This window comes from Vicugna pacos, chromosome 10 (genome assembly GCF_048564905.1).
Source record: "Vicugna pacos chromosome 10, VicPac4, whole genome shotgun sequence".
In the NCBI taxonomy this organism is placed as follows: Eukaryota; Metazoa; Chordata; class Mammalia; order Artiodactyla; family Camelidae; genus Vicugna; species Vicugna pacos.
In genome coordinates, this window is record NC_132996.1 from 7,363,647 (window position 1) to 7,376,417 (window position 12,771).

The window sequence follows — 12,771 nt, forward strand, 5'->3', positions numbered from 1 at the left end:
AAGGTACAATATTCAAGGGAAAAAATTTATTGTAATGAATCAGTGGAATTAAATTGATAGAGAGTTTAAAGTAAGTAAGACTGAAAGACATGTTGAACTCCAGGTTGGACAAGAAGTGATAGGTGGAAGGAAGGATGGATAGTTAAAAGCAGTTAGATATTTTTCAACAAGTTACACCCTGAGGTGGACTCTTTCTTCTCAAATTCAATTTAATACACATCAGATTCATCTTGCAAGTTGTAATTCAAGAAATAAAAACTTGTCCAAGCTTGGGGAAAGAAGGGTCTACAGGTTGTGTTTTCAGGAGGAACCAAGAGATTATTGATTCTTCTTTGACTCTCCCTAGAGTTTCTTGATCTACTGTTTTGCATTAATAAACAGAGTAATGTGAATTAAAGAATTTGCAAGAAGAAGTGAATTTTGTATTGTTTCTTCTGTCTCTAGGCAGAATAGACAGAGCTCATGCTCTGGTTCCCAGTTAGCATAGCTAAACACATTTTAGTCTTTAAACCATAATGGTTTCCTACCCTTATATTCTCTTTGGGAAGCATATTTATGACAGTCAGTCTTGTAAAATAAAAGAACAAAAAACTAACATTCCTCTTCTATAGTCATCCATATTATGTTTTATCACCTCTCGTATTGCTTGGGAGTATCAGTTCTTTTCAAATTGTGTATCCCCCTCAGTGAAGTTATCACGTAATGGCCTATCTCCGTTACACTGGAGCATATGGTTCTATCCATCTTTAAAGAGGTTCCCAACAGCACTGTCTAGACTTAACTTTCTCTACTGTTGCTGTATCACACTTGAACAAGTGACTTAAATTGTGCACAGATGTCCAGGTGTGGCTTTCATTTCTTTTTATATTCCAGCAAAATAACTTATTTTAACATGTTCATTACTTCTATTATGGTTTCCAAATTATGCATGGTGCTGTTACAAGGCTGGTTCACTGAATATTAAATGTGTGAGAGCAAGCAAGCAATTTTATGCTTCAGATGATTATTTATGGGAAAATTCAATTTTTGGAGGATGATAATAGTGGTGGAATAGAGGTGAATAATAGCATTGACATTCACAAGCAAAATAAAGCAACGGTGGAAACTAGCATCTGGGGGAAAGACAGCTTTAAAGTAGTTGAGCGGGAAGAGAAGTAGGGACATCACTAGCCAGGAACACTCAGATTCTAAACAGGCAATGAAGAGGTCTCGGGGCCACGTACACGAGCTCCAATTTAGTGTGCTTGTGGCGTCAGGTGAAGAGTTGTAGGATTTGGTGAGATGCGAGGAAGGATTTCATAGACTATCTCTAATGGGCAAAGAGATGATCTCCCAGATTGATCTAGGAGAACATAGATTTTTAGCCTCCTGAATCTCCACTGAAATAGAATTACAGTTATAAAAACATATTCCTAGCCACCCAAGAATGTTCCTCACTCTCAGGATTGAGCAAAGTGAACTGCTGAGGCAATCCAATGATGGTACCCTATAAGAAGTATAATGAAATTGTCTCGACTGTTCCCATGTTTATGACGCACTCAAATAATTGTACTTGAAGGATTCTGCTGCTAGAATTGTAGTCATTATTAGATAGAAACTTCATCTATAATGTTCAGCTTTGGTCCTGTGGCCTGTCCTTTTAGAATGCCCTAAGTTTACAAAATAACAAATTTAGGAGTGAGGGAAAAAATTGGGGGGTAAAACTATATTGAGTTATATTTCACAAGCCAATATTAAAACAGCAATATTCAAGTATCCAAGTTCCTTCGATTGCCAGGAACTGTTAACTTACAAAAAAAAAAAAAAACAGTAAAAATAAAAAAGAACCAGTACACTTAGTTCAGTTTTTAAATCTAAGACCAACCAGGCAGAAGAGGCAAGCTAGTTTTACTAATTTTAGAAAAATAATGCAAATATATAATAGAAGATTGGTGACTTGCTCAAACTCACTTCAGATGAAAGCTTGAGCTGAATGTTACATGAATATTCAGACAATAGGAACCTGTTTGAAATCGCTATTGAGTATAATTCCAAATTTATGCATTTTATCATTTCCTAGGCATAAAGCCAAGGGCTAAAGGAGCAGAACACAAAAAAGCCAAGCCTGAATCATGTTCTAAACCCTGTTGAGTTTCATTTTACTCACAAAGCAGAATGATAGTTTGCCATTTATGTATGCCCCTCGCAGCCCTGTAAAAATACCTGGTTTCTTGTTACCAGCCTCTAAATTGTGTTATTCATTTACAAAGCTCCAATTTGAGGAGCATCGTTCTAAATTACTAGGCAAGTGCTACACAATAAATACACATAATCTAAAGCAGAAGAAGAAAGCAATTTTCTACAAATTTTGACTGCAGTGTGGAGTGTGCAGTTCCATAAGCCTTGTAACTTTGAAAGGCATAAAGGAAAATTTTGCACTAAATGAAATATCATGAGAGGATGAGCACTTTAAAAGCTGGATGTTTTATAACAGGGCAGTACAGATACACATTCTGGGTATCAATTGGGAGAAAAGTTCAAATAACCTTCTGAATAGAAACAAACACACACACACAATGAACAAGCTGCCAGTCACCCAGATACACACGTGTTTCAAAACAACATTTTACGTGGACCAGTGGCGATGCACGACCCCAAATGAGTAAACCGTGGGTGATACACACAACTAGAACAAAGAAATGAAGACGCTTACTACAGCCCTTATATTTCCTGCTCAAGCTCTTTATAGCATTAACGAATTCTTAAAAATTATAATTGTAAAACACTCCAAGTGGATAAGACAAGTGAATCTGAGATAAAAGTTCTTGCTAGGGATTGTGAAATTCTTATTTGCAGAGCTCATGCAAGGGGTCTCAGCATGCAATATTGACACCATTCAGAATGCAACTGTTTAAGCTCAAACAGGGAGAGGTGGGGTTCTGGTAGTGTTCTAGTTCATGTCTTAAGTGGTAATTTCATGGTGTGTTCACGTTGTGATTTTGAGTTGTACGCCCAGATACCTATGATTTGTGAAAATTTCTGCAGGTATGTTGTAGCTGTAGTTGGATAAAAAACCAAGGGAAAAGAAAGAAAGAAAAAAGGAAAAAAAGAAAAGAGAAAGAGGTAAAGAAGAAGGGAAGGAAAGAAGGAAGAAAAAAATCTATGCTAGGAGTTGCATTTCCCATATTGAGGAATAAATAATGTGCTAAAGGAAACTAGCATTGTAGTCACTTACTTAATTCAAATAAGATGTAGCTTTTTAGGGTCGCAGAACTTGGCAGCCCGGTTCCTAGTGGGAAACCACTTAGCTGTCATTTCCACACAGAGAGGCTGTGTGTTGACATTTTCAGACTTTCAAAAAATCCCTGTCACTTAACAGTTGCAAATGCCACCATATTAGGCATGCAGTTTTCCTGTTTTGGGAAGCAGAATTTAGAACTTAGTGGAGGAAAATAAAATGCCTGGGGGTGCCAGTAGCTTTGCATCTGAAAAACACACATATATGCACACAAATACATTTTGTCTCGTTGAGTCCCAGTGTCCTTGTGACTCAAACTGTTCAAAATTTCTGTTTGGCAGTAAGTTGGTTAAACGCCTAGTGACCACTGGTTACTAAAGGTGTTTTGGACCCTGAGGTTGGATTCTGTAGGTTTTGGCTGTTTCTAAGGAGCAGTTTTCCATGTAATCGTTTCAAAGGCAAAAGGTTAAGCAAAAATGACATATACTGTAAAATCGAAAGTAAAATGCACAGTACTGATGTGCTCAAAGTCCATGCATTCAAATTCCTTTGTATGATAATTTATGGTGATCATGTCTTCAGACTGCACTATTAGCATACTCACCCCTAACAAGAAGTTCTGCCTCATCTGACACACTGTCTGCTGTGGTCTGTACCCTGCAGCCATATCTCCCAGCATGCATCAGAAGGATGTTCCTGATCATTAAATCTGCAGAGGATGCTTGCTGAAAGAGGGATGAAGTGCCAGTTTAAAATGTTGCAAATCTGCCTAGTTCAAGGTGGTTTAAGGGGAACTTTGCATAATCAGTCAAAGGGCCCATTTGTGGCCTTACAATTTATATGACAACAATTCAGAAATCAAACACGCCCTTCTTCGAGGAACACACGGAAGCTATGTTTTCCACAATTGCTAACAAAGGGTTTGAACATTTAATATTGCATATAATGATTTAGCAGCTACAATATTTAAGAAATATTTAAATATGCACAAATTCATATCTTTAAAAGTATAGGGAAAATAATCTGTGAGCAAAAAGTATTGCTTTGCTATTCAGAGACAGGTCTATTTTTTGTGGCAAGAAAACAGTATTGAAAGGAATAACAGCTGGTGGAAATGAATTATGAGGTGACAGTAGTCAAAAGGTTACGTTGCGTGGCTGTATGAATGGCTCCCTTTGTAGGTGCACTGTGGACCACAGAATGAGGTAGTGCTCGGGTAAAAGATTGCTGGTCCCAGTGTGTCTTTACTTAACAGAGATTCATTCCTTCCATAACCACCACCATCAAGAGTAGGGTCGGCCTGAATCTCTGAATGCTTAATCATTCCAATTGCAAACACAAAGGAGGCTCAAATCACCTGATCGTCCCTAGGAGCCCAATAGTTAGAACATAGTTGAAGAACACCCATAGTTAAGGAGATCAGTTTAGTACCAGGGAGAGTATCTTTTAGATGTTTCACTTCATGGGATCAGTGACGATCCTACATGTTAGAATGGCTGGTACAACTTTTCATCACTCAAGCTTGCCTCCCATTTACCGTATCAGGAAGGATAGACTTCCTTTTTCACGAATGTGTAAAGACCTGATATTTACAACAACTCATGAGGTACTCTTTTCCAGATAATGACATAGCAAAAACTCTCAATATGCTCTTCAGTTTCCACGTTTCAATCAAAAACAATTCACTGGAATGGGAATACATGCATGCAGCTTGAAATGACATCTTCAAAGAACTCAACACTTCCCTCCAACAGCATAGTTAGGCACATGAAACAATGTTTAATGCAAGCCATAGAGAAGCACCCCAGGTTAGAGATCTTTAATTTTTTTGATGGAATGGATGAAGTATCTTTAAAAAATCATCTATTTGTCCTTAGAGGACAGTGTCCTGATGAGTATTTAAGAGTTTAGTTGTTCACTTTTATTTTGAAATAGAACAATGGACTATATAAAGATCATGAAAGGGAGAGTTTCTATAAATCCTTTGGATTCTTTTTTTTTCTTTAGCATTCATAAAAAGGGTGAGAAGTTATTGAAAGTTTTTAGCCTCTCAAATGATGTGTGTTTCTTTAAATGAATCACTTAACTGTATACTACATTTGAGGTCATTTCTTTCTGGTGTTTCATTTGTGTGGGTTTTTGGGTTTTTTTTCCTTCCTATTAGTCTTATGATAGGAACTTCTAAGGGTAGTGAGGTTTGTCTCTCATGAAATAATTGTTAAGACATGGTCCGGTTCAGTCATTTACAAGGGAATGCTTCTTGGTGAGAATGCATTAAAATGTCATAACAATTATTTCAAGGAACGTGATATTTGTCCAGTGATTGTCCCCCTCTGCTAATTCCTTGGGTAAAATTGTTACTCTTAAATTTTATTTTCTTATCTGTACTAGACTAAGTGCTCACTTCTTTTACATCCAAAAAGGAAATTTACGCTTAAAATCTCTTTGATTTAATATGGGGAAACAAAAGCAAAGTGTAAACATCAAAAACTATAATTCCGTTTCAAATCTACATAATATAAATGAGTTCAATATATTTACTACTTTATATACTACAGGTCCATCTCAGGTATGAAAATTTCCTTTTCCCCATGGATTTCTAAGATGCTCTCCTAACAGGGGACTTAATTAAATTAAACAAGAATCAATGTGCACACTGTGGGCCCAGTATGAGACCTATGTTTAATGGAAAAGCCAAAGAGAGGCCCAGAAAGTTAGATGACTTTAATAGTTCCAGAAGTAGCGCTTCTGAAAGATGGCACTTGGAGTTCTTTGGTTTATTTTGTTGTTTTTTTAAATTTTCTTGTATTTCAGCTTCACAAACTGATTGGTGGTAGTTTAACAGCAGAAAAAGTAATGACTTGAAGTCATTTTTCAGGCTTATATTTTTGAAAAAAAAATTGTAAAATCACACTTCTGTGATTAAATCATTGATTGTCTTATTTTCCAGCCCTTTTCTTCCCAAAAAAGTGATCCCTTTTTGTCCTGGACAAGTCTTAAAACCGTTGTCCTTTTTGTTGAGTTATAGTGAAAGAAAAACTTAATGGGATCAAGAGGAGACTTCACTGAAAAATCACACAACGGTCCAAGGAATTCAGGACAGTGAAGTATACATTATCTTTTCCATGTGGTTCCTTTACTTGGGTCCTGCAATTGATAATGCGCAGTGCTCTGTAAACTCGCAAAAGGTCCAAGACCATCTAATAGGAATAGTCTGCTACTGTGTATCTGTTAATGCCAAGACTATTTGAGGAGCTGAAATGGTCTCATTTGGGGCCCATTCTTTCTCTTTTGGATTATATCTGCATTACAATTTTACAATTCTAAACAGGGAAGATTAAAAGTAAAATGAAAGAATTGTGAACACTAAACCTAAATTACCCTTTCAGAGATTTACCGATCTTTCCAGAGCAGTAATGAGAAGAATTCATGTGGGAGCCCATTATCCTTAATCTCAGCCCACGGTACACAGTTCCTGAGAGAAAACTTCCACAATTTAGTGCACTTTTAATGAAATGGTTACTTACAGCAGATGTTTGCTTTCTTAAGCTTAAACCTCATTTTCACTTTTTTCTCTCTTAGGAATTACTCTCTCTTTTCTTGTTTTCTTTGACACTTGCTTTACATCCTGCCTTTTATTTGCTGCTTTTTTTGGCTTCATGAACAAATTGCATTACATGTTGCTTCCAAAGAACTTTCCTACAACCAGTGCTTGACACAACGCTCCAAGCACTGTCACCTAGCACAGTGCGTGCCACAGGGTGGGTGTCCTATACACAGACGTTGAGTGGATGAATCAACGAACGCTCTTTAAGAGGCTGTATGTTCACTCGCTGTGAGAGCAGCAACAGAGCTAAGTCATTCACATCTCTTGGTTACACAGTCTTATCAGAGCAGTTGCTAGATTATTGTACCTTTTATTTATGACTCGGAAGTAATACCGGAAATGTCATCCCTCCACTCAAGCTCAGTCCTTTATTGGCTTTCTCTTTGACTAAATGTCCCCCTCATTCAGCATAAGACTCCCAGTTAAGACTTCCTAAAGATGGAAGCACATTTAACTTGCTGTTCAATGTGTCTTTTGACTCTCGCTGCCTAGAGGGTGAAGTCCAGTCTCCCTATTTCAACAGAAGGCTCCTCAGAGCCTGAGTCCACCTGCTGTGGCTGAATCCCGTGTCTCTGTAACCCTGACCTCACGTTTCCTCATACCTGGGAATACTTCCCATGACTCTGCAGAAGACACCTTTAGACACAGCTCAACTGCCTTCTCTTTGTAAAGCCTGGCTGCGTTAGCTCTGCCACTGTTCACCTTTGCTTCATTAGGACTTTGCTCATGTCTCTGAACTAGCACTTGGCATTCTTGGAAGTCACCCCCCAGGTCCTCTCCGGGCATCCCCAGGGCCGGGCTGGGCACCAGGGCAGCTGGTGGTCATTGGGTGAACTAATGAAGGCCTGGGTGGCTTGTTTTCTTCCTTCTTCCTGCCCGGCAGTACCTCCTCCTCTGCCTCTTTTTTCTCCTAAAGAAATGAGGAAGGGAAATACGAAAAGGCTACGGCGGGAGAGAGTAGAGAATGGTACTGAAGGAGTACATACCGGTTTTGGAATGACACAGAATCGTGTGAACCCCTGTGTTCCACTTATTAAATTTTGAACTTGGGGAAATGACTCTATCGCTCAGAGCCTCTCTTACAGCTTCAATGTGATAACGCAAGCAAAGCCCATAGCAGTGTGTCTGGCACGTAGTAAATGTTTGATAAATGTTATCTGTAAAAGGGCACTATAATTGCATTCTTAGCCAAGAGGAATATTTCTTTAATTGGTATTCACTCCTTCCACAAAGTGGCTATCAGCGTTTTCCATAGCTATAACGAGTTTTCGGGTAAGTGCTCAGCTTTATTTTAGATCTATGTTATTCCTCCTTTCTTACAGAAAACCACTGCATTCAGAATAAGAAGACCTGGAATCTAGCCTGAGTTCACCTTCTGAGCCCTGTGACACTGGGAAAGGCACTTTATTGGCGTAATAATAGCCATATTGTCTCTCTCAGGACTACTGAGGGAAATCAAGCAAAATGATGTTTACATGTGAAATATTGGGAGATGCTTCAAAAATGTGAAGTACTTGTAAAGCATTTTTTCATCAGGACTTAGCAGAATGCTGTGCCCTTAGTAAGCATTCTGAGAAAGCTTGGGGAACGAACTGTCTAAACAACATGATAACTTGAGTGTTCATATAAATAGTGGCTTCATGCTGATTGATCCAGTCAGAAACCTGCGGGGTATGGCAGTTTTTGTGCCCTCATTTAGAGTTTAGTTAACTTTCTCAGTGTCAGTCTGCTCACCTAAGGCACTTCCAGCGTCCCCAGCCCCTGGCAAACAGACACGTAAAGGAATGTCTCTTCGTAAAGAAAAGTAATATGGTATATACATTCTATGAGATGCAATCAAAAAAAAATCTCTTCTAACATAAAACACTGGATATCAGCTATGAGACAAGGACTATTAGATATGATTAATGTTATTGACATAAAACTTGGATGGTTAAAATATTTTCCTGGTAACAATATTTCTTCTTCCTAGAGGATAATTTGCTTAAAATGCCCTACCATGATAAGGAAATAACATACATATACATTATTCTTCCTTTTACAATTTTTTCCTTAAAGCTTTATATAACGAGATTTACATTTATGATGACGTAGGTTTTCATATATTTTTTAAGAAAGTTGTTAATATTAACTCACATGCTTAAATAATTGGACATATTATCTGAAATCAAAATTTTAGTGGCTACCAGTGAAGAAAATACTAGACAAAATACTATTTGACAAAAACATTTCTGTCTATTATGGCAAAATATGAAATGCATCCAAAGATGCATTGAAGACTGAAAGTAGGTAAATACGGCTCTAACACCCCATCATTGGGACCTTGGTGTTTACTTCCAGCACATATCCTAACAGTGTATTGTTAAGGACTAAGAAAAATGCAGAAAGAGTTTTTCTTGGTGACATAGATTAAAGAGGAAAAATGAGACGATAACTCACTGACGAACTCGGGATGGCTAGGTATCGAAACTGGATCATTTAGTATTAGAAGCACAAAGTCACACATTTATGGGATCTGTCCACCATCTCGGTTAAAATGAAGGTTAGGCATTAGGAAGGTGCTCAAAGCAAAAAAAAATTACAGGATCAATCACAATTAAATTTTAGTATAATGAACTTACTTTATAGATAACAATAGTGAATTTATAAAAAATACCAAATGGACGACAAAATGCCATGTATGTCACATTACTGTTTCTCTTTTCTCAAGCAGATGTGCAGGACTAGGGGCTGTGATATTTAACTTGTCCGTGGACGCCAGGCTTAGGTGGTGTATTTGCACCCTGATTCTTGAAAGAGATCTCTTATCTGATCCTATGTGTAAATACATGTATTTATTTTGACCGTATGCATATTGACTCTCTTCCCTAGGGGTGAGGTGAATGGGTAATGCCTTTATCTAAGATTAACATAAGTGGCCAGACAGAAGGACTCCATTAAAGACAGAATGTTCGTGTCCCCCCTCAAACTCATATATTGAAATCTAATCTCCAATGTGATGGTGTTTGAAAGTGAGGTGTTCGGGAGGTAACTGAGTGTAAACGTGGGTGAAGCCCTCCTGAATGGTATTAGTGCCTTTACAACAGAGCCCTCGGAGAGCGCTCTCACCCCTTCCGTGTGTGCTGTGGGAGGACCACAGTGAACAGACGCCCATCTATCAGTCAGAAAGCTGGCCCTCCCTCCCCGGACATCAAACCTGCTAGTGCCTGCATCTCAGTCTTCCCAGCTTCCAAAACTACAAGAAATAAATTTTCTGTTGCGTATAAGCCCCTCAGGCTATGGGGTCTGTTACAGTAGCCTGAAGGGACTAAGACAAGTTCTAAGCGCGTACTGCGTCATTTCTATGTTAATCTAGTGCTTCTAGGTTAAAATAGGCATGAAATAGATAAGGTCGAACCATTTATCAGCCTTATGCTTTCTCGAATTAAATTCGTAACTCCATCCTACTCTTGCCAAAGTTTGTCTTAAATGATTACTGAATATTTGGATTCATAGTTCTTTTATTGTTTATGTAATTATCACCAATTCATTCAACAGATATTTATTTCTATGTGTTAAGGAGGGCTTTGGGTATACACATAGAAATTGCACACATACGGAGTGTTTAGTCTAATCCAGCTTTGATGGAAAAAATACAGGAAGAGGATGTGGAGTAGCTCCCCTTATATTTGCATCTAGGCTTGGAAGAGACATGAAGGAAAGAGATGGGTGTGTTATCTGATAGCACAATGCATGAGCCAGATTCAGAGAAAATATTTTCTCTTTCCGTGTGCTTCATACAGTTTTAGCAATCATTCTGTGAGCAGTGACTCTTACATTTAGGTTTTTGACAGTAGCTTTCAAACCAACTGTTTATACCCTCTGTGGTGTGCCCTCTCTGTCTCACTTTTACCCATGTGACTTGCCATTACTAGGTTAGTCCTTCTTTAAAGCTGATTTAATTTACAATTTCAAACAACTTCACTGGCTATGTTCACCTGTTGCCTACAAGATGGTCCAACTTCTTTCTTAGCATTTGTGACTGGACGTAAACTAGCTTGTCTCTCACTCTCGTGGAAAATGTATCCTCTGCACCTTCCTTCAAGTGATTCCCCAGTGACGTGCCAAAGTCTGCAAATTCCGTCTCCCATGTTAAAGCCCTTGTTCAAGTCTTATTTCTTCCAGAAAGGCTTAACTGACCACGAGAAATGGCTATATAATTTGTGGATCTTAGTGTAAAATGAAAATAGGGGGCCCCTTATCCAAAAATGATTAAGAATTTCAAAATGGTGGCAGACAAGCATTACACGAAGCACCAGATCCTTCTCAGTGCGGAGCCCTGGGTGACTACACAGATGGCACACCCAGGAAGTTGGTCCTGCTGAACCCAGTCCACGCTGCTATTGCCAGCGATCTCTCAGAACACATGTGTATATTCTAGGCAATACTCTGTGGAGTAAATATTGAAAAGCTGGCATACATCTCTTGTAAACTGTAAAATGCCTATCCTTTCCTACCTTAATATTTATACCTTCTGTTTTATTTTTTATTGACTAGCAGTCTTTTTCTTAATGCATGTTGGCATGAAAACATAGAGATAGACAGATTACGTCTTCTTAAGGCTTATATAAAAAAACACAGCAATAAACTTTGTCTTTTGTGCTGAATATTTGTGAGTCTGCCCAGACATTAGTATATTTATGTGTTAATTCATCCAGATAGTCTTTTTACTTTTTGCTTGTATCTCCAATGCAAGCACAATGCTCACTGACACACCACTGTCAGCTTCAGTCTGTTAACTTTACACTTGGTATGTTGGTGGCAAACAGGGAGACAGCATCTTATAGTTTGAAGGATGGAGATAGGAACTCCCTCTAAACTTAACAGTCCTAGAGCTGGAAGGGGCCATAGAGGGATTCTCAGCTTTGCTTTGAAGTTGGCAGTTTTCTAAGTGCCACAGCAGATCGGTTTTCTGTAAGAGAATTAATTCTAGGCAAGAGTGATACTTAAATTCACATGAGTAATATTATTAGAAAATTCTTTCTAGTGTTTGTATGACAGATCAAACTTCTCATGGAATCTCTTCAGTAATAATATTTTATAATCTGAATAGCACCTAGTCCATAGATTGGCTCAATGAGGCAACACTGGTAGGTAAAAAGATGTTAACAATTCTGGCAGGCAATAAATGTTTTTCCCTAAAAGTAAATGACGCCATTTTCTAGTAATGCAATGATATTACTGCCTTTCACTAAGTTTATGCTTTTTAAATTACCTCTCACTGATGTTACATAAAGGTGATAGAACTAGTAAGAAAAAATTTTGTTCACTCATGCATTAGCTTGTGCTTTGTAAACAGCTAGTAATGGCATGGCCTCCAGGAAAGTTCTAGAATAATATTGCAATAGCTACACATTTTATGAGAGCTCACAGCACACGCACAGTTATAAAACTGTTCATTCATTCAAGTAGCAATCATTTGTTAGAGTGTCTATTTTGTCTAAACAGGAAGTTGAAAATACGTGGACCCTTGGAGGCTATGTCCTTGTCCATTTGCTGATAAGAAGTATGTCTGAGCCTTGACCCAACCTATGGATTTTTCTCAACAGAGTGCTTCGGCTGACTGGAGTTGGTACAAGAGATAAAATCTGTCATACCTGATCTGCACATGCTCCAAGAATAAAAGATAAATTACGCTTTTGAGAAACTCACAATGCAATGTGAGGGACAGACAACTAGCTGTAATACAATGTGGTGTGTTAAAGATAGATAACGGAACAAAAAGATCATTGCCGGAAAAACTGACTTCAGCTTGGAAGGAAAAATAGCAAATCATCCAGCTCAACCAATTCCTACAGCAGTTGGGAAAACTGAGGGCTAAAGAGTGCAGGTGACTTGTCGAGGACAAGTCAAGTGTGGAGGCAGAAGTGGAGCCTGGGGAACCTGACCCCAAGTCCAGCGTCCTTTC

The 12,771-nt window shown here is 38.3% G+C and overlaps 1 protein-coding gene across 5 annotated transcripts in view; it reads right to left on the reverse strand.

Moving 5' to 3' along the window:
* Positions 1 to 12,771, reverse strand: part of CNTN5 (contactin 5) — a 1,006,880-nt gene that overhangs the window by 90,824 nt on the left and 903,285 nt on the right. For all 5 annotated transcript variants that reach the window (XM_072968929.1, XM_072968925.1, XM_072968928.1 and 2 more), the window contains one exon: positions 3,822 to 3,942. In XM_072968929.1, coding sequence (XP_072825030.1) covers positions 3,822 to 3,942 — 121 coding nt within the window. The remainder of the gene's footprint in view (positions 1 to 3,821; positions 3,943 to 12,771) is intronic.